At 49.7% G+C, this 19,707-nt stretch overlaps 3 protein-coding genes across 3 annotated transcripts; all 3 read right to left on the reverse strand.

The window, feature by feature from the left end:
* Positions 1-381: 381 nt before the first annotated feature.
* On the reverse strand, positions 382-6,256 carry AvBD13 (avian beta-defensin 13). Its single transcript, NM_001001780.2, has 3 exons — positions 6,149-6,256; positions 5,020-5,137; positions 382-1,086 (listed from the first exon to the last, which is right to left on the reverse strand). Exons 1-3 carry the CDS (start codon positions 6,207-6,209, stop codon positions 996-998), a joined length of 270 nt encoding a protein of 89 aa, NP_001001780.1. The 5' UTR covers positions 6,210-6,256; the 3' UTR covers positions 382-995.
* A 4,898-nt stretch (positions 6,257-11,154) lies between these two features.
* On the reverse strand, positions 11,155-12,111 carry AvBD12 (avian beta-defensin 12). The gene is made up of 2 exons (NM_001397753.2): positions 11,969-12,111; positions 11,155-11,572 (listed from the first exon to the last, which is right to left on the reverse strand). Exons 1-2 carry the CDS (start codon positions 12,099-12,101, stop codon positions 11,424-11,426), a joined length of 282 nt encoding a protein of 93 aa, NP_001384682.1. The 5' UTR covers positions 12,102-12,111; the 3' UTR covers positions 11,155-11,423.
* Positions 12,112-14,172: 2,061 nt separating this feature from the next.
* AvBD11 (avian beta-defensin 11) lies at positions 14,173-17,461 on the reverse strand. Its single transcript, NM_001001779.2, has 3 exons — positions 17,377-17,461; positions 16,282-16,410; positions 14,173-15,281 (listed from the first exon to the last, which is right to left on the reverse strand). Exons 1-3 carry the CDS (start codon positions 17,432-17,434, stop codon positions 15,154-15,156), a joined length of 315 nt encoding a protein of 104 aa, NP_001001779.1. The 5' UTR covers positions 17,435-17,461; the 3' UTR covers positions 14,173-15,153.
* Positions 17,462-19,707: the final 2,246 nt, after the last annotated feature.

Here is a 19,707-nt window from a genome sequence, read left to right on the forward strand (position 1 = left end):
TCTCCCATGCTCGAGACATGGAGGGGCTCCCCACACGTTCTGAGGTTCATTTTTATCTCAAGGTGGCCCAGCCAGTGGCACGGGGGCTGGCAATGGCCAGAGGGATGATTCTGCCTGGCCTCCAAAGTCATCACCGGCAATAATCATTTCACTGGACAGAAAAACATGCACAGTTTTTCTCCACCTTGTGCTTCCCATGTGTTTTCCGTTGTGTTCAGTGTCCGACCCCCTGGAATCCCACCTATAACCTCACTCAACTTCTTGCCCTACAGACCAAGCTGTGTTGCCGTCACAAGTATTGCCAGCTTGAGACTTCTATTGCAAAGCTTGGCAAACGTTGTAGATTCCTAAAGCTGTGGCATCAAGTGTTTACTGGTGTGGATTCTGTTATTTTTTTTTCCTTCTCCAAAGGCTGAGAAAGCCAGGTTTCAGGCTCTGCTCTGCAAAACAAGACTGTGGGCCAAGACCCTTCCTTCCCAGAGCCCGACAATCTGATCACTGCAAAAACATGATGAGATGCAACGTGCAGTTGACAACTGGGATCATGCCCCATGAGGTCTTGATAGCACAGCCAATATCCCTCCAGAAGGTCTTTCCATTTGTATGTATACCCATATGAATTAAGAGATACGTTTTCAGGAAGAGAGTTTTAGGATCTTACCCAAGGAATGTAGTATAGTCCCTACTGGGCCAGCAGGCTGTAGGTCCGATATAACTCTGTTCCCAATGTGCTCCTCCAAAAATATGTTTTCCTCTCCTTTCATAGGCCTGGGGAGCATGGGGTGAACGAAGGATGGAGAGGGTGGGCGTTCATACCCATCCACCTCCCTTCCTTTCCCCCCTCCTCTCCACTGCCCTCCCCAATCCCTTCCCCTCTTCTCGGCAATGATAAGCTTGCCAACGGAAAAAATGTTGTCACACATATCTCACTTCCAGCGTGTGGGAGTCGCTGATAGCAGCCTGAAGATCTGGACAATAAAGCCTCCTGACAGCTTTCACGTCCCTCCAAGGCTTGGGGAAGGGTCCTGCTCTGCTGTGTGCAGCACTGAATGTTTAGGGTTGGAAAAGGGCTGCTTGGTGGAGAACCTGGCAAAAGGAGGATGGAGAGGAGGAAGGGCTCACCTACCATCCCACGTCTGGGGCGCAAAGCCTTCGCCCTGCGCTTTCCCCAAATTCAGCTCTGCTTTTCATCCCGGGGTATATCCAGACCAAGAGCCACAAGTTTTGGCAGCATCCTGGACTCCAAATCCCAGATTTGCAGCCTGGAAGCTGCCTGTGGTGTTTGCGTTGGAGCTGTCCCACCAGTTCCATCCTCAGGGAGCTGCATTGCTCCTGCACTGTTTTTCCTCCACGTGGCCCAGAGCACCTTGCCAGGAGGATGAAGTCATTTATTTATGCCTGGAAAATGTACTTTATTAAACTCTGGGACATCAGCTGTGACCAAGTGACATGCTTTTCTCTGACACAGTCAAAAATGTTGGGAGGTCATGGCTCTGTGGATCCATCTTCTTCTTTGGGCTGCATCTCCCACCTCCCACCTGGCTTTTCCCTCCCTGGGACTGTGTTGTAGGAGAGAGGAGGCACAGTTTGGTTCTGGGCTTATCTAAAAATACTTCATTCTTTTCTCATATTCTCTGGATGGGGCCCTGGGCAACATGATCCAATGGGTGGCAACTCTGTGCATGATAGAGGGGTTGGAACTGGACGGGCTTTAAGGTCTCTTCCAACCCAAGCCATTCTGTGATTCTATGACTTGATGATTTGATGATTCAATGATTCGATCATTCATTTATTTGATGATTCTAATATTCTAAGGTTCTACGATCAAACCTTATTTCTAAGGGAGAGAAGAAAAGAGTAGGTGACGTTAGATATTGCTGCTGTTCTATGGACAATAAAATTTTCTCTTTGAAACTGAGGGAAAAAAATGCCAAAATCCTTTGGAGGAGGACCCGTTGCTCCATCTCACAGTAGTTCCCATCTTCCCAGTACAGTCACAGCCAGCCCTGCATGTGTACCCCACGCTTCGGGTAAGGAGTAGAGGTCGTCACCTCCCTCCCTCTGCCCATAGGGCTCATCCTCCTCCTTGGATGGCACAGGGGATCTTTTAACCCTTCAGAGATGACCACGTAGGATTTCCCAGCTTGCCTGCCCAGGATGGGAGAGGTTAACCTCAGCAAGAGCCTCATTGACTCCAGCAAACAGCTGATAGCAGGCTCCATCCTGCTGCGAGCTATTTCCCCCCTTGGCTCCTGCCAGGAGCTGTTTCCAGCACACATACACACACACACACACACACACCCTTCTCACAAGGCTCCCATTCAGCTCTCCCACCTTCTTCCCCGCTCGGGTCCCCAAGATGTCATCCTGCCCCGATAAGGAGTGGAGGCGGCTGCAGGAGGAAGGCTCCCAGTTGCTCCCGGCGCCAGGCTGGGTAGAGGCAGACGTGTCGACCCTCACCTCCTCCGGCAGTGCCTTCTCCTCTACAGAGCCAAAAACAGATGACATCAGCCCCTCACTCCCCTCCTAGAATCCCTATCGGCCCCGTGGAGCAGTGTGTGCATGGAGGAGTGAGGAGGAAGAGCGGGGAAAGGAGGGAAGATGAAGGCTGGAGCTGGAGGTTGGTTACTTTGGCAAGCGGACAAAGTTCTGCACAACCTCACCAGGCAGACTTCAAAAAGGTGGAAAACTGGAGGCTTGCTGCTGGCAGGCCTTGTTATCGAAGGGAGCCTTATCTGTTCCACGGGGCTTGGGTGAGCCAGAGCGGCTGCTAACCTCTGGCTGAGCTATCCCAGCTCCCCAAGGAGCTGCACTGTCACTCAGAGGAGAGGAGCAGCATCCTGAGACCGGGAGGCGTAAAGAGTCATAGAATCATAGAATCCTTAGTTGGAAGAGACCTCTGAAGGCCATCCAGTCCAACTGCCCTGCAATGCACAGGGACACCACAGCTAGGTCAGGTTGTCCAGAGCCTGCTCCAGCCTCCCCTTGAAAGTCTCCATGGATGGGACATCAACCACATCCCTGGGCAACCTGTGCCAGTGCCTCACTGCCCTCACTGTGAAGGCGTAAAAGCATTCTATTTGCAGCCATGGAGCAAGGGGAGCAAGGCTGGGGTATTCCCAGCCTCAGAGCTTATGGGTGCCTTGTCACACACTGATTTAATTCCAGTCCTATATGATGCTCTGCTTCCACGAGTCCTGCTGCAGAGCACTTCGTGGTGAGCAGCTCTATTTCTTTGTGCATCAACAGCTGACCACATTTTCTCCCTGGTGTAAATGTATCTGGCCCATTCCCATTCGTACTTCCACCCACCGGATCAGTGTATGAGGCATCAATACCCCTCAAGTTGTGTTAGACTATGAAATAAAGGAATTTATTTTATTTCACCCCCAAAAAACTCCAAGGCCTCTTGTCCATGCCAGCTGTCTCTTCTCCAGCCACCACTCAGCCATGGCTCAGGCCACCGCATAGCCTACCAGGCAGCTTCCATCCAGGTATCACGCTTAGGGATGGAAAAGGAAGAGAGCTATTTTCCCTTCCCTTCCCTTCCCTTCCCTTCCCTTCCCTTCCCTTCCCTTCCCTTCCCTTCCCTTCCCTTCCCTTCCCTTCCCTTCCCTTCCCTTCCCTTCCCTTCCCTTCCCTTCCCTTCCCTTCCCTTCCCTTCCCTTCCCTTCCCTTCCCTTCCCTTCCCTTCCCTTCCCTTCCCTTCCCTTCCCTTCCCTTCCCTTCCCTTCCCTTCCCTTCCCTTCCCTTCCCTTCCCTTCCCTTCCCTTCCCTTCCCTTCCCTTCCCTTCCCTTCCCTTCCCTTCCCTTCCCTTCCCTTCCCTTCCCTTCCCTTCCCTTCCCTTCCCTTCCCTTCCCTTCCCTTCCCTCCCCTCCCCTCCCCTCCCCTCCCCTCCCCTCCCCTCCCCTCCCCTCCCCTCCCCTTCCCTTCCCTTCCCTTCCCTTCCCTTCCCTTCCCTTCCCTTCCCTTCCCTTCCCTTCCCTTCCCTTCCCTTCCCTTCCCTCCCCTTCCCTTCCCTTCCCTCCCCTCCCCTCCCCTCCCCTCCCCTCCCCTCCCCTTCCCTCCCCTTCCCTCCCCTTCCCTCCCCTTCCCTCCCCTTCCCTCCCCTTCCCTCCCCTTCCCTTCCCTTCCCTCCCCTTCCCTTCCCTTCCCTTCCCTTCCCTTCCCTTCCCTTCCCTTCCCTTCCCTTCCCTTCCCTTCCCTTCCCTTCCCTTCCCTTCCCTTCCCTTCCCTTCCCTTCCCTTCCCTTCCCTTCCCTTCCCTTCCCTTCCCTTCCCTTCCCTTCCCTTCCCTTCCCTTCCCTTTCTCTCTTTCCCTTACCTTCTGCAGCAGAAGCAGAGAAGCAGGCTGGGACTGCCACCTGCTGTCACCAGGGCTGACATAACTGGAATTTTTTTTCTCCTAATCAAACGGCATTTTTTCATCTATCTATTCATCCCCCACATCAAGTGCTTTGCGCATGTCAGCACCCAGAGCCTATCCAATGTCTGTTTGGTGGCTCCAGCCCCCTTCTTCTGCCCCATACTCACAAACACACACAGCCTGGGGAATCCCCTGCCAGCAAATGAGGCCGGAAGATCTCCTTTTGTTTTTATCACCAGCTGCACGGGGAGCTTCCCTTTTTATTCAACTCTCGCACTGTGCGAGCAAGATTTCACGTGAGTGCTGCTCCATGCAGACACAGCATCACAGAATCACTGACCCACAGGATCATGGAAAGGTTGAGGTGGGAAGGGACCTCAGGTCCAAGCCCTGCCCAAGCAGGGACACCTACAGCACAGATGGTTTGGGTGCATCCCAAGCATCCTCAGATGCCTCTGTGGACAAACAAACCAAACCCAACATCGTGAAGGAAGGTCCGGGTGCAGAAAGACATTGAAAACTCAGTGGTTTATTGGTGGCAGGCAAAACCAGATGTGGATGTAGTCATGGTGGTGTCCGAGAGCAGCTCCTACGCATGGTCCTGGTTGCATGGCCCCTGGGGTGCTGGTCCATCCCAGTGCAATCTCTGTCACCTGCAGCAGCGCAGGCGGCCGTTCATGCAGCTCCCAGCCCAGCTCTCCATGTGGAAGCAGAGCCTCCGGCAGTGGCCATGGTTGTTCCTGCACAGCTGGCTGTCTGAAAAACCTCTTGCTGCAGAGGGAAAGGGCATGGGTGAGGTGCTTAGGGGGCTGGGAACCCACACAGAACCCCACTGGTGGTACTGGGTGAGCAACCAACACCTGCAGTTGGAATAGGGAGCTTCATGGTGAGTGCTTGGGATCTGAACATCAAACACAGCACACATCTTAACAGCTAAACCTAGGCAAGATGGGCAGCTGTGGGTTGGCTGTGTCAGGTGAGGTGGATCCCTTGGGCAACATCTTTACACACAGCAGGAACACCAAGCTTGGAGATTTCAGAGAGATATACACTGATGGGTATGCAACATCAGGGGAGTGGGCAAGTCCTTCTCTCTCCTTTTATCCTTAGGACTTAAGTTAACTGAATGAGAGTGTAAACACAGCAAGTCAATAAATCTGCTCTTCTTGATTATCTGAGTTGGTTTCTATAGAAGTTACACCATCACAGTCCTCGTAACACCACAGTGACCCTATGGCTGGATGAGACCTGAATTCCTAATGTGTGCTTTTGCCCAGAGAGGTGATGGTGCCCCATCCCTGCAAACAGCCAAGGTCAGGCTGGATGGGCTCTGAGCACTGATGGAGCTGTGGGTGTCCCTGTTCAGCGCAGGGGGGTTGGACCAGATGGCCTTTAGAGGTCCCTTCCAACTCAAACAACTCTATGATTCCATATACAAGCAACCAGTCAAACAGCACAGCTAAGGAAGACTTCCCTATTGAAAAAGAATCCCAGAAGAAATGAGACAAACCAAAGAAAATGACCATTCAGTCTTTCTTCCCACTTTCTTCCCCAAGAAAGTTGCCTTTTGTTTGTCATGGCATTCTCTCTACTTTGAAGAGAACAGATTTGCTCCTTGGAAGCAGGAGTCAGGTCAGACTTGGCTTGACTTGACTTGACTTGACTTGACTTGACTTGACTTGACTTGACTGCTCTATCTTGTCTGCCCCTCCCTGGGGATCAAGTCCTGTCTCTTATCTCTCCACAGTCCTACACAAACCTCTGCAAATATTTGGTCCTTACCAGGCGCATCCTGGAGGAGGAGAATGACAACGATGGCAAAGAGCAGCTGGAGGATCCTCATGGCTGAATGTGGGTGGGCGTCCCACCACCAGAAGGGCTGTAGGGAGATAGAGAAGAGGGAAATCCTGGATTTATAGGGCTGGGAGTTGTGTAACGCTCCCAGAGCGAAGGGAACTTTGTCAATCTCAGGTGCATTTCAACATGACAGCAAACAGTTGCTCTGGGAACTGCCCGCTCTCGGACACCTCATGTGCAGGGTGGAGGAAAAAAAAAAAAGCAAAAAAAAAAAAAAAAAAGCAAAAAAGAAAGAAAAAAAAGGAGAAAATACCAGCAGGTTTCTGTCAACAAACCGCAACAAGCACTGGGGAGTCTGCTCCTGTTTGCTGCTGGAGACAGGATGTGGGGGCTGACCCAGCCTGGCTGTTGGTGCGTTTGTAGACTCCAGCATGTGACGTTGGAAACCCACCCAAGAGTTTGCAGGATCAAAGTGTTTTGTATTTTTCTCATTTCCAGCTCCCAGTCTCTGCACACGTTTGACAAAGCCCGGTGTGACAAAACCCAGAGTCTCCTGCCCCTCAGTGCTCCCCAGCAATGCTTGGAAACCATTGGGATCCTTAAAAACCAAAGGTCTGCTCACGTTTCCCAACTTCTGGGCGGCAAAGAGATGGTTTGCCAAACTTTTGTTTGCAGCTGCCAAGAAAAATGGCAATTCAATGTATTCCTTAATGAATTTATTCCATAGGAAAGCTGCGATACGTCCCCATAATTAGCAGGATCTTTAGGAGAAGCGCATGTATTGCAGCTTGCTGCTGGTTTATTTTAGTTCTCCAGACCAGTTCCAGGAAATCAGCAGACGTGGGACCTGAATTTCAACTCTGGCAAACAAAGCAAAGCAAACAGCAAAGAGAAATCTCCTCCAAACAGTGAAAAAATTGGGGCAAAGAAAATGAAGGGGAAACATAGCAACGTTATAAAGGTATCTTTTTACAGCAATGAAGCAGCAGAGGGCATCACTAAGTCTTTCATTTTCCCTCTGTAAGTCACCTTAATGGCCTTCTATTTGCAGGCTGGGCACCAACCAGTGCTGGAAAATGTACAAGTGCTGTAATGCAGCGGGACGTGATGTGGCCTTTGGGCTACTTGAACAGAACAGGGATCACCTTCATCAAACAGAGCAGATAAGGGGCCCTTCACCGGTTGGACTTCGGGTCATGGGACAGCATGTATTTAGACTAGGTGTCCTATAAGCCAGCCACACGCAGCCTGGAGAAAGGCAGTAGGTCTGTGTGCAGGAGGGGTTGGTTGCAAGGTGTGTGTAGACTCTGGAAGTCTTGGTGCTCTGCATAATGGTAGTAGGGCAGCTCTTCAGGCTTTAAACTAGAAGAGGAGAGATTTAGGTTAGGTGTTAGGATGAAATCTTTTACTCAGAGGGCGGTGATGCCCTGGCACTGCTGCCCAGAGCTGAGGATGCCCCATCCCTGAAGGTGCCCAAGACCATGGATGGGCCCTGGGCATTCTGAGCTGTTTGGGGCACCCAGCCCATGGCAGGGATTGGGACTGGGTGGGCTTTAAGGTCCCTTCCAACCCAACCATTCTGATTCTGTGATAGAATTCTACATCCCAAGCAGAGAGGATCTCTTGGACACTCAAACAGAAGTCTTGCTCTGATGATGGGATCGGACGATGTGCATGCTGGCAGTGGGAGGTATTCTGGATGTGGGGTTTAGAGCAGAGCCAGGGTACCAGATGGGTGTGGTGTTCCCAATGATGTGCAGCAAAAAGCCATGACTCATTCCTAGTTTGCCAGCTCAGAGGGTGAGCTCTATCTGGAACCATCAGAATGCTGCTGGCTGCACAGGTGTAGGTTTTCTAATAATCCCAGACTATCATCTTCTCAGGGGGAGAGAAGTTTTACATGGCAATGTCCTTCAATAAAGACTTTCCTTGATCTGCAGCCGGTTACATAAAGGAACTCTTCATTTCCCCCTAAATTTGGCTCCCACTCTTTTCCCTAAAGTTATTCTTCATGATGTGACCATGAACAGTGAGGCCACATTCACCTTCAGCACATTTACTGAGACTTTTCTGATCTTCTAGACTTCTGGCATAGCCCCCTTAAGCCAGCTGATACCCTCCTAGCATTGCAGGGGATGCTCTGGGAACAGCAAGAAGGCCTTTGTGCCTCCTGTCCCACAAGACAGAAGAGATTTTTGGGGGAATGATGCCAAAACCCTACTCATGGTCAGGCTTAAAGACATCTGGTGGGTCATACCCACCATTCCTGTCCCCTGGAACGTGTAGGTCTTCAGGTCCATAAGATTTCTGAGTGCTGACTGAAGTCAGTGGGGACTTAGGACCCACTCCAGTTGCCTGAATGCAATGTGTTACCACTTGGGATGCTCTGGGGTTCTTGAAGCAGCCATGCTGGCTGGTAGGTGTGATCCTGGACCTACGTCCCCTTCTCTTTTGGTAGCTGGAGGTCACCGTGCCCCTGGAGATAGGTTTTGTAGGGGTTGTTGGTGGTGTATTATCAATCATGTGACAAGAGCTGGAGGAGGAGAAAAAGCTGAACACACAGGGCTAGAAAATGCCTTGGTTTTCATGGGGATGTATGGGACAGCCAGGCTGCAAGGGGCTTGCCCACGTGTGCAAAGCTCACCTTCCCCAAATAACTCTGGTCCTGATTACGCAGTTGCATTTACAATGGCATTTTAAGAGCTGGATTTCACTTTAGCCTTGGCTATCTTTGCCAAACCAACACTGGCCTGTTGCTTGGGAACAGCAAACAAATTCCAGTCAGGGGGATGTTCAGGCCAATGGTTGATGAACTCTTATCTCCCGTCATTCAGGAACAGGGGTGAGGGCTGGGCTGTCCGTATGGCTGCAGGTGCCCAGATGGCAGCAAAGACCCAAAATACATCTCCTTAGAGGGGTAGACTGTTTCTGTGTCTCTTAGGGGATGATATAGGACTGCTGGCACTGAGAAACGCCTATCTTCATAGCCACCTGAGCTACGTGTTAGGTACAAGTAGCTGAAATTAAAGGGTCATGCACAAACAACCTTTTCCTCAGTTGGCTCTCTCTCATAAGGTCAAAAATCCTGGAGATCATCACTCTGAGCAGCGTGCCCTCTGATACACTTACACTGAAGCATCTTATACTGTTCTTTTGCTCCAGGGGAGTGAATGGGTCAAGAAACCATAGAGAGGGGTTGTATAGGGTACTGGTCTGGAGCGTGCTGCTCTCCAACCTCCATGTGTGTCCTTCATCCTTCCTCTGTCCTACTCCGTGTGTCTGTTCATCTCACTTATTGGTCAGAAGCGATAATGGGCTTTTGGATTTTGTGTTGATTTTTGTTTTGGTTTGGGTTGGGTTGGATTGGATTGGGCTTTTTTTGAGGATGATTTCCAGCTAGATCAGCGAGCAACGGAACAAATGGGGGAGAATGGGACTGTGCCTTGTTGCAGCAGCTTGCGCCTACCATCCCATTACAACATTGCCTGCAAAAGGAGCATTCCCAGGTGACCCTGATGGAAATTTGGCTGGCTGACAGCTTCAAAACATACAGGAGGCAGAAGGCCCAGCATCTGGCAAGGAGATTTATGGGACGAGCTGATGAGCTCATACGCTGCACTTTCATAGGAAAACAGGCCATAAATATGGTGGCTAACAGTCCCTCAGATAAGAGGCGTGAATCACAAACTTTGTGGACGAATCTGAGGAAGAAACTGTTTGCTTTGGAAAAGAGCCTTGATTTAAATGCCCGCTGTGTTGTGTGTGCTGGAGAGCCGGGCTGCAGCCCGCAGGGTGGGGAGGAATTTGGCTCCTGGCTCTGTTTGCAGCAGCGGTTCCCATGAGCTCCTGTCTGTTTGTGGGGATGTCCAGGGGAGGGCTGGCATTTCCCTGTGTGCCTCAATGGCCCGGACCGTGCTGTGATGATCCAGGGAGAAGATCCGGGCTGCTCGTGAATCAAGAATCGAGGCAGATGATTCAGTGCCGGACCTTTGGCTCTGGGCCGTGAGCGCGGTGAAGTCAATGGGAATTTTCCTGTTTGGTTCGTCAGAGCAAGAATTTCATCTCCCAGGGAGGACTTTTCCCTGGCTCTGGCCAACACCTCAGCAAATCGACATAGCTCTGTACTTACATCATTGTTTTCTTGCTTTCGCAGAAGTGACTGGCACAGAGAGATGCGGTTTTACCTGGAATCGGAGACCAGGAGCACACTGGCAAAGTAGGGGTATTAACATTCCCTGTTGAAGACACACAGAAGGGCACAGGGTGGATCTGGAGAGCGGATGGAGTTTGGCTGGTGCAGCTTAGAATCATGGAATCATTTGGGTTGGAAGGGATCTTTAAAGGCCGTCTGCTCCAACAGCCCTGCAGTGATCAGGGACACCAGCAGCTCCATCGGGGGCTCCATCCATCCTCACCTTGCATGTAGAAAGCTGCTAGGTGCAAACTTACCAATCGCTTTGAGATTATTGCTGGGAGAAAAGGAGAAGCACCAGAATGCAGCCTAAGGGTGACACTGTACGACATTCAGATCCCTCCTTCCACTTAATGTAAGCAAGCCTGGGGTCTCCCTTCCTTCTGCTGCTTTGTGGAAGAGGAGTGAACCCACAACAGTCCTGCATTGCCTGACTGAGCTGGGGAAAGATTTAATAACTGATGGCACGTTTGCTCCTGCTATGGCCTTTGCCAGTGGTCAAAGGGCTGTGTAAGCGTGTGGAGCATCCTCATTCCCTTTCTGTGCCATATTTCTCATCCAGCCCTTCCCATTGCCTGTAGGAACCTGGCACAACCTGGGAAGGACGAGTAAGTAAGTGCAAGGGGTTGCACTTGAATGCACTTGCATGTGAATGCACATTCTGTGTATGCACAGAACGCACTTGTTAAATCAGGCTGCACTGAAAGCAATGGAGGCTGCCCCATTGCACTGTTCTCCCCGGGGTGGGATGGGAAGAGTGCTGGGTGTCAGCAGGAGTGACAGACGAGCACGTGCTGTTCTGTTAAATCTCAGGTTTATTGTTTTTGGGTAAGGAGAAAGGCAGTTTCTCACCTGTGCATGACAGGTAGCAGCCGGATGCCAAAAGGGACAATATATAGTCTGTGTGGCCCTGCTTTAGAAAGTCACAGTGAAAGGAAAAGGTCCGCAAGTGAATCCACAGCCAATGAGAGCTGGAGCAGTTCTCCCATAGAAAGGCACAACTTGTCCTCCCGAGCTGGTCCTTGCTGGAGGTGCTGCTGCTCTCCACCTGCTACAGTTCGGACACCTTCAGGTCTTGGTGGGAGTTGGTGACAGAGGTTTACAGCAGAGAATGACGGGTTCAAAGCAGTACTTAGCCAGGTATTCCCCAGGGTTGCAGTTCCCCACTCGGCACAATCCCCTGTCGTGGTTACAGCTGTCTGGGCCGTGAGTGCTTCCTGCAGAGAGGAGTGAGTGAAAATGCACAGTGCTTCCTTGGGCACCGTGTTCGTGCTGCACCTGGAGCCTGGGCACACACAGCAGCAAGGAGCACCCCCAGCATCCCTGTGCCAGCTGCAGCCTGGAGGAAGGGGAAAGTTTTCTCCCACAGCTTCCAAAACCCAACCCCAGAGCAGGAGGGCACTGAGGTTCCCCAGCCAGGCTGATCCCAGATCGGCCATATGGTGTTTTAGCATTACTCTGGGGAATGAAATCATGCTTTTCACCAGAGTGCCCCACTACCTCATCCAGAAACCTGAGGATGCCTTCCCCCATCACTACCTATAGTATCATGGTATGATTACACAGAGAGGAAAGCTTCCTCCTGTGTTCCAGCTTGCCACCCCCAGCCTTACCATGAGCGAGCAGGGAGATGAAGATGAACACGAAACAAAGGTTCCTCATTGCTTTGGTCCTGCTGGGGAGCAGCAGGGCTGAGCGTGAGATTGTGCAGAAGCCTCTGCATGGCGTTGGCAGGCGGGATGGCATCCTGGAGGAGGGAGGGAGCAGGCAGGAGTTAATTATATCCCGGTGACATTCACCGCTCAGCAATCCTCTGTGTCGTTCTGACCCAGCGCCGCAGCTCCAAACAATGCTGGTTTGCTTCACTTTTGCTTCCTCTACCTGGCAGCTGGTATTTTGGGTGGGTGGGTTGCCAGGAAAAATGAGGTGCAGGGGTTTCTTCGTCCTCCACCAGCAAAGTGCCCGGAGAGATGATGGGCTGAGCGGTGGCAACCTGCAAAGAAAGTCTCTGGAGCTGCTGCAAGCCGGGAGTGATTTGTTTCTATCTGAGCTCCTGTGAATATTTGCTCCAACTGAAACCTGGCTGTGATTTTCCTGCCAAAAAGGCCATTCCAGCTCTGGCTTCTGAGAAATTTGGGAGGTTTTGTTCCTGAGCGTGATGACCACATAGCACTGGTGGAGGAGGTGGCTGGTTAGCTCAGCAATGCACCACTTGATGGGAATTATATGAGAGATATGATATGTAGCTTTGGCTGTAAAATCTGCATGTGATATTCCAGCTACACTTGCCTGGCTGCTGTCCACGGTGTCCCTTCCACTGCATTAATACCATTGTTCTTGTGAATACACCCTAAGATGGACAGCTGAAAGACTGGGGTTAAAAATTTGGACTAACGAGCCCTAATCTAAGGTAACCGAGTGCCAAAACCTGAGCAACCTGTTCTAGCTGTAGAAGTCCCTGTTCGTTGGGTGGGAAGTTGGACTCAAGGGTCCCTTTCAACTCAATTCTATGATTAAAAAATCTCACATTTTCCTTGTTCACTGATTACTCCATTGCACATGGTCACCTGCTGCATCAGGAGTAGGTCCAAGACCCTCTTGGAGTGAGAATTAGTCCCTTAGGAGTGGGACTGTGCCACAGGACTCAAATACATGTTGGGCAAGGAGTTGGCTTGGGACCTTTTCACGGTTGGTTGCACTGTGAGCATTTGGACTTGCCCCTCTGGGCTATGTGGTTGGCAAACCTGCAAGGAATGTCTGGCAGAACAGCTTGCAGCTATGGACCATTGAGTCCAGAGAGAAACCAGTGTCAAGGAACAGCAGACGAATGAGTGTGTGGGTGTATCTGTCAACAAAATCCACAACAGAGGAGCATTTCTCATGAAAAAAAAAAGCACTTCACTGCACCATCTGGGAGGTTAATTCCTAATTCCATTGGATGGCTGAATGCGTGGGGCAGTGGGGAGGTTCCTGGCTGAAAAGTGCCCCATTTCCTCAGACCATCATGTGTCAACAAGACATTTTTCTCTGCTTGCACAGAGCTATTAGAGATACTGCTTTTGTTTTGGGCCTGGATAAAGGTTGGTGTGCTCAGACCTGTCCAGGCCGGATGGGGCCCTGGGCATCCTGGTCTAGTATTAAATGTGGAGGTTGGTGGCCCTGACAGCAGGAGGGGGGTTGGAGCTTCATGATCCTTGACGTCCCTTCCAACCCATCCATTCTATGATTCTGTGATTCAGGTTTTCTGGCTGTGCCAATTGGCCTGTTTTGCATGCAGATCTTGCTCTGCTCATGTCCTTTAACCAACACGGGTGCAGTGAAATGGTGGAGTGACCTGAGAACAGCCTCTCACCTGCAAACTGACTTTGGGAAAGGTTCTGGTCTTTCCAGACGCACTCCATTTGTGATACAATCTCAGGGGACACCTGTATAGTACGTGCCTTGAACTACTAGCAATAGGCTTGGCAGAAGAAACCCTCAGAAATCTTAAAATTGCTCAAAGAATGTATGGAAGCATGAACATGCTTGAACAAGAGGTGATGGCCTCAAGTTGCACCAGGGGAGGGTCAGGTTGGGTATTAGGAAGGGTTTTATCTCGTAAAGAGTGGTGATGCAGCAGCACAGACTGCCCAGGGAGGTGGTGAGGTCACCATCCCCTGGGGTGTTCAGTGTGGGGATGTGGCACTGAGGGATGCGGTGGGGATGGGTTGGATGTTTTACATCCATAAGCAGTCTCTATATAGACTTCTTTTCAGCCATTCCCTTGTGAGAGATGTTGCTGTGGCTGAATTTCACTCTCTGAAGTACATATAGGCCATGAATTTTAAAACAATTTATTCAAACACTGATGCAAAGACAAATAAATCAAGGGCTGACATTAAACTGGAAAATGCTTCGGCTCTCAGCCAGTCAGGAAAGACGAACCATATGAACAGTATGGAATGGACTTGGGATATTCCCTCCAGCCGAAGAAACCCACAGGCTGCGTCTGTATGAAGCAGAAAATGGGCAACACTCAAAGAGATCACAGCTCTCTCCTACCACACCCATTTTTTTAATGGAAGGAAAAGATGCCGTCTTCACAGGCAGCCTCATTTTCCCTGATGCAGCACTAAGCACAGAGGCTTTGCTTTGGAACTAAGATGGGATGATCTCACGGAATTTCCTGAACCGCAGCTCTCTGCACAAAGATGAATGAACGACGTAACAGAACGTAAATAAATAACATAAAGAAGATCAAGCTTTCATCTGCCCTCACAGCTCTGCACACAAGGCTGTGACAACTGCAAACACGTTGGCTCTTTGCGCTGCAGACATAGGTGACCTTCTGAGAGGTGCTGGGATTCAGGAAGAGGGGGACACAGTCACTGTTTCCCAAGGTTTGGCTTAGAGAGTGAGCACTGAGAGCAAAGAGTGTGTCTTGAAGGAAGACATCGACTGGAGATCTCCAACCAGGACAGACCACACGATGGGACAGAAAGAAGAGGGAGGAGAAGTTTGGAGTGGGAGGGGATGTGGTTTCCAAGGGTTTAACAGCTGTGTTTCTGTGCATTTCTACGTGTGCGTGTGTGAGACAGAGACCTTCTGCCTCTCTCTGTGTATATATGGGACTGTTGCACTGTTTATTTAATGTTTATTGCCTTTGTTGTGTGGATTAAAAAAGCACGTCGCCTCTAACGAATTGCAGACTTCGTATGTTGAGAAAGTCGGGCAGCTTCTCTACAACCCTAGCAAGAAAGCTTGTTTGTTTTCTTGTCTGTGCACTTCTGTGGCTTTCTGCAATTCTGCAAGGTCTTCATTATATTTCTTTGCAGCACGTCCATCTTTTTAGAGGGCAAAGTCCCAGCTGTTCTTCCAGACATCTGATTTTTGGAGATACGCAATGGCCCCCCTTGTCTTGACAAGTATGGAAGTCTGATGTAGTGTCTGGAATGGGAAGGATTGAAGTTAAAACACAAAACATAATTACACCACCATCTGACTCACTGCTGCACACCTATACAGAGAGTATTGGAAGTTCTGGTTCGTAGTCCTCAAAAGCAAAGGCATAAAGAAGGACTGTGGGGATATTCAGAGCACTTCTGTAAGAGGAGGAGTTTGTGATATATCACCTTGAAGGGGAAACTGAAGGAGGGGTATGATGAAGTTATGAAGATGGCTGCACAAGGACTATTCGTTTCAACTGCAACGCAGAATTAGGTAATGAGAGAAGTGGTTTTCAAACATAGGGAAGATGTACCCAATTTCAGGGGGGAAAAAATCCAGTGAGGACTTTTAAACACAAGGATGTCTAGGTCTAAAAGCTGCCAATTCATGCAAGCCAAGAGAATATCTGAGAAATTGTAATTATATTGTTGTGGAGTTCATGATATCCATTTCACACACACAGACTGACTGTGTAGAAGCATCTGCTTCTGGCTGAGGTCAGATACAGGGTGCTGGATGAACTCTGGGTCAGATTAGCACACCTGGCTATTAAGCATGTATGGATATAAAGACATCAATTGATTGTTGAGGAGCTCCAAAAGGAAGCAGGTCCATAAAGGACTGGATGGGTTTACAGGAAGGAAGTCAACTGGTGCCTGTTAAACATATCATCGTGGATGCACCCAGCAGTCCTCCAGTAGACAGAGGATACTGGGAATATACATCAATGAAAGCATACTCTGTGGGGGCCACAATTTTTGTGTTCTTTCACCAAACTGCTGCTCTGTGGGAAACAGAACACTGGGCTTTATGCTAACGTGACATGGCAGCTATGTTCTTGGGCTCCGTGCTGCCATTAGCACAGGGACTGCCAGATCCATCTGTGTAGACGAAAGGAGAGGTCTTGGACTGTTTGGAGATGAGATAAAGAGATCGTTTTGCTGACTTCAGTATTCTCCTCTCCAGACATTGCCTGCCTGGGCAGGGTTCCCACACATACCTACGCAGCAGGTTTTCTGACGCCAAGAGCATGTTCCAAATGCAGCAAATGGTTTGGGGCAGACTTTGGAACGGATGCAGTACCCATGGTAGCCAACACAACGGGAGGTGTCTCTGGGCAAGCCGAGACCTACAGGAAGAATGGGATTCCCAGTTGTGCTGCAGGATCAGTCCATGTCTCACGATCTTCCTCCTGCTGAGACCCCGTGGACCCCTATTAGGGGTGTGACACAAAGACCCCCAAAGCACAAGACAGTTTGTCTGAAGGTTTTGAGTATGCTCATGGACCTCACGGGACACCAAAGAAGGACTTTGTACAACTGGAGTAAAACAACACCTGCTGAGTTTCTGAACATATCCTACTCACTGCACATCATGCACATCATAAGGGGTAGTTGTTAGTTCCAGGACCGCAGTGCTACAGGCTGGTCATGGAAGGGAGAGCAATGTGCTTGCATGCCCAGAGCTGTACCTATAACTTAACCAAAATTAAATGTTGGGATCTGGTCCAGTTATTGCTGAGAAGATATTTATCCAATTTCTTCCCTTTTGAAAGCCTTACCCTAAGACGGGGAGTTTCATGAGGCATGAAGAAAAGTTAGGCTAAAAGCACAATCAGCAAATGAATGCAACTGAAGGTCTGGGGAAGGGGTGTCAGCATATTCAGAGAACTTAGGTAAACTTCACTGGGGTAGTTCAACTTGGGTAATGCAAGGGGGTACCTCTACTCCTCTGCTACAGTTCCCCAGTGGGAAGACTGGTGACCTTGGGTTATGAAGAAGCATTTCCTTTGTGCCTTCTTCCAGCAGTGCCACAAAACGTCATAAAGAAACTTCACAGAGTTTGAAGGAGACCAGCGTACCATGGTGACACACCATGCCAGCAGCAGTGGCATCTCTAGGAGTGCTCTGCTTTGATGACTGGTTACTTGGGGATCATTTTTCACTTCAGTTTCTGGACTAAGGAATCACCTCTAACGAAAGTTGCTGATCAGCACAGGGAAATACAGTCTGCACCATGACACAACTTGTGCCCCCTACGCAACAAGATTCACTGCTTCCTACAGGCAGACCCCAGCACCGGTGTTGCTCCTTACCTGGAACAGCCTGGAGGAGGAAGAGGAGCAGAGCCATGAGGCAGGAGAAGAGCTTCATGGTAGAAGATCTCAGCTGGAGTCCTGCAACAGGGGAGCAAGGAGCACTCTTGTTTTTATAGAGCTTTGGGAACAGACCAGGCTGTCCAGGGGATTTTGGCAGTAGGGTATGTGGAAGGCAGGCCACGGAGCAACGAGTACAGCTTGACCGCTGCACACGGCTAAGCCCGAACAATGACAGAGGGTCACAAAAGCCAGCAGAGAGGTAACCATACCTCCTCACCATGCCTCCAGGAAGGCTGCTTCTCAAAACCGACCCACCCCAAGGGCTTCGTTACTTGTTAACTTCAATTTATTAATTGCTAATGGGCCACGTGGAGAAAATAAGCCACTGTTTTGGTGGGGGAGAAAGCATCTGGGAATGACGTTGGGTCATTGATGATGTTGAGTGTAAGAGAGGGCCAAGGTGCTGCTGCAGTGTTTACTGTCTTCATTTATTGGTGTGTGAACAAACTAAACAACCAGATTTCTTCCTGAAAGCATTAGCTGGTTGATAAAATCACAGAATCACAGGGGTTGGAAGGGACCTCTGGAGATCACCTAGTCCAACCCCCCACTAAAGCTGGTTCCCTGGAGTAGGCTACTGTGGACCTCATTCAGTTGCCAAAATATATAGGCCTAACTCCTCTGTGCTGCTCTGGAGTTTCCAAGACATCTTACAGGACCACCAGGTGAGACATAGGACCTTGGGGCCAATCTGCATATGACTACAGGGGCAACTGAATGCCATTTCTGTGCTAACATGTGGCCCTGGACACCTGCATGTGGTCAATCGATCAAAGCCCAGTGGTGGTGGTCAGTGCTAGGCTCAGACACCAAGATGTAGACATCTGCAATGGGTATGTCTACATACGAGTGAGATGCTTAATTAGTGCTTCTAGGACTGAAATTACACGATTGGCTACACTGGGAGCTTAGGGGCCGACAGGTGTACAGCAGCATGTGCTATAGCTACCTGTACTTAGCTGGCCAAGTACAGAACAAAGGGCATCTGTTGTTCTTCAGAGGTGACATAGGGATCACACATGGACTGCAGCTGCTGCTCCACAGATCCCATGTATCCCCCATAGCTCCTGCATGATACCTACCAGCCTCAGGCAGATAGTTGTAAAATCAGAGGGTCTGCGTGTAGGTCATTCTTAAGTGTTTTGTTCAGTATTATTCAAAACCTAGGACTTCTCGTAGCGAGGGATCCAGTCCCACAATAACCCTCTGCCAACCAGAGCATTCACAATCCAGACCAGCACTGAAAAATCTTTCTGCCATACCAATTGCTGCAGCAGTGTAATTTCAGCCAATGTAAGCTGCATCCACACCTTGCACTTGTGTAACAAAAAACGCGTTTATTTGTGAAGAGCAAGCCCACCCCTAATCATTGTGCTTGGTACCTCATTTCCAGTATTTGAATCAATGTGGATTTTAACACTCAGCTCTTTTTTCGCTCCTTTGTGTAAGATACAGAAAATGTTCCCCTGGTCAGAATAACATGTCTTTATTTGCTCTATCTGCAGTTGATAAAATGGGAATCTTTCCCCTCAGACCCCTATAGAAGTAACCCTAACTCACAGGATGAACACCAGGAATCAAAATACGGAAGAATTAATCATTTTATTGAGGAATCATGAAAGAGCCTCAGCTGAAGAGCAGAAATGGTTTGGTGCTTAGAATACAGGTCCTTTTTCATTTCTTTACTGTTTGGGAACATAAGCCCCATCCCTGGAGACATTCAAGGCCAGGCTGGATGTGGCTCTGGGCAGCCTGGTCTGCTGGTTGGCGACCCTGCACATAGCAGGGGGTTGAAACGAGATGAACATTGTGGTCCTTTTCAACCCAGGCCATTCTATGATATGCTATTCCTGTGTATTTCTTACAGTATTTGTATGCATTAAAGAGCCATCCCCCAACTCAATACTCATTTAGATTCTGCAACTACCTCTTCTGTGTGCACGCTGGAGAGCATCATAGACATTCTTGCAGCCTGCACATAGCAAACGTCATGTACTCTGACAAGAAGGGGTAAGCATGACGTGTTGTCAGATGAATGAGTTAATGGCTGGGTTGCCTGCAAGTAATATACAAGTAATATATAAGCGGTCTTTCATGCAAAGCTAAACTGAATTACTCATTAACCTGGAAAACAGAAATGGGTTTGGTTTGGACTGAAGTGAGCTGAGACTTCCCCAGCTTGTCGCTATGGATTTGTCACTAGGAGAAAAAAAATGGATTTATTTCTCTTAACATCAAAATTTCTCCACTGTGCAGGTCATGTACATG

This window comes from Gallus gallus, chromosome 3 (assembly GCF_016699485.2).
Source record: "Gallus gallus isolate bGalGal1 chromosome 3, bGalGal1.mat.broiler.GRCg7b, whole genome shotgun sequence".
In the NCBI taxonomy this organism is placed as follows: Eukaryota; Metazoa; Chordata; class Aves; order Galliformes; family Phasianidae; genus Gallus; species Gallus gallus.

Coding starts and splice junctions, on each gene's coding strand:
- AvBD13 (NM_001001780.2), bottom strand. CDS start 6,209: ATGAGGATCCTCCAGCTGCTCTTTGCCATCGTTGTCATTCTCCTCCTC. Junction 5,138..6,148: donor CCTCCTCCAGGATGCGCCTG/GTAAGGACCAAA, acceptor TTCCCTCTGCAG/CAAGAGGTTTTTCAGACAGC. Junction 1,087..5,019: donor GGCCGCCTGCGCTGCTGCAG/GTGACAGAGATT, acceptor TCCTTTTGCCAG/GTTCTCCACCAAGCAGCCCT.
- AvBD12 (NM_001397753.2), bottom strand. CDS start 12,101: ATGCCATCCCGCCTGCCAACGCCATGCAGAGGCTTCTGCACAATCTCA. Junction 11,573..11,968: donor CATCTCCCTGCTCGCTCATG/GTAAGGCTGGGG, acceptor TCCTCTCTGCAG/GAAGCACTCACGGCCCAGAC.
- AvBD11 (NM_001001779.2), bottom strand. CDS start 17,434: ATGAAGCTCTTCTCCTGCCTCATGGCTCTGCTCCTCTTCCTCCTCCAG. Junction 16,411..17,376: donor CCTCCTCCAGGCTGTTCCAG/GTAAGGAGCAAC, acceptor TTCTTCCTGTAG/GTCTCGGCTTGCCCAGAGAC. Junction 15,282..16,281: donor TCAGAAAACCTGCTGCGTAG/GTATGTGTGGGA, acceptor TTCCCATTCCAG/ACACTACATCAGACTTCCAT.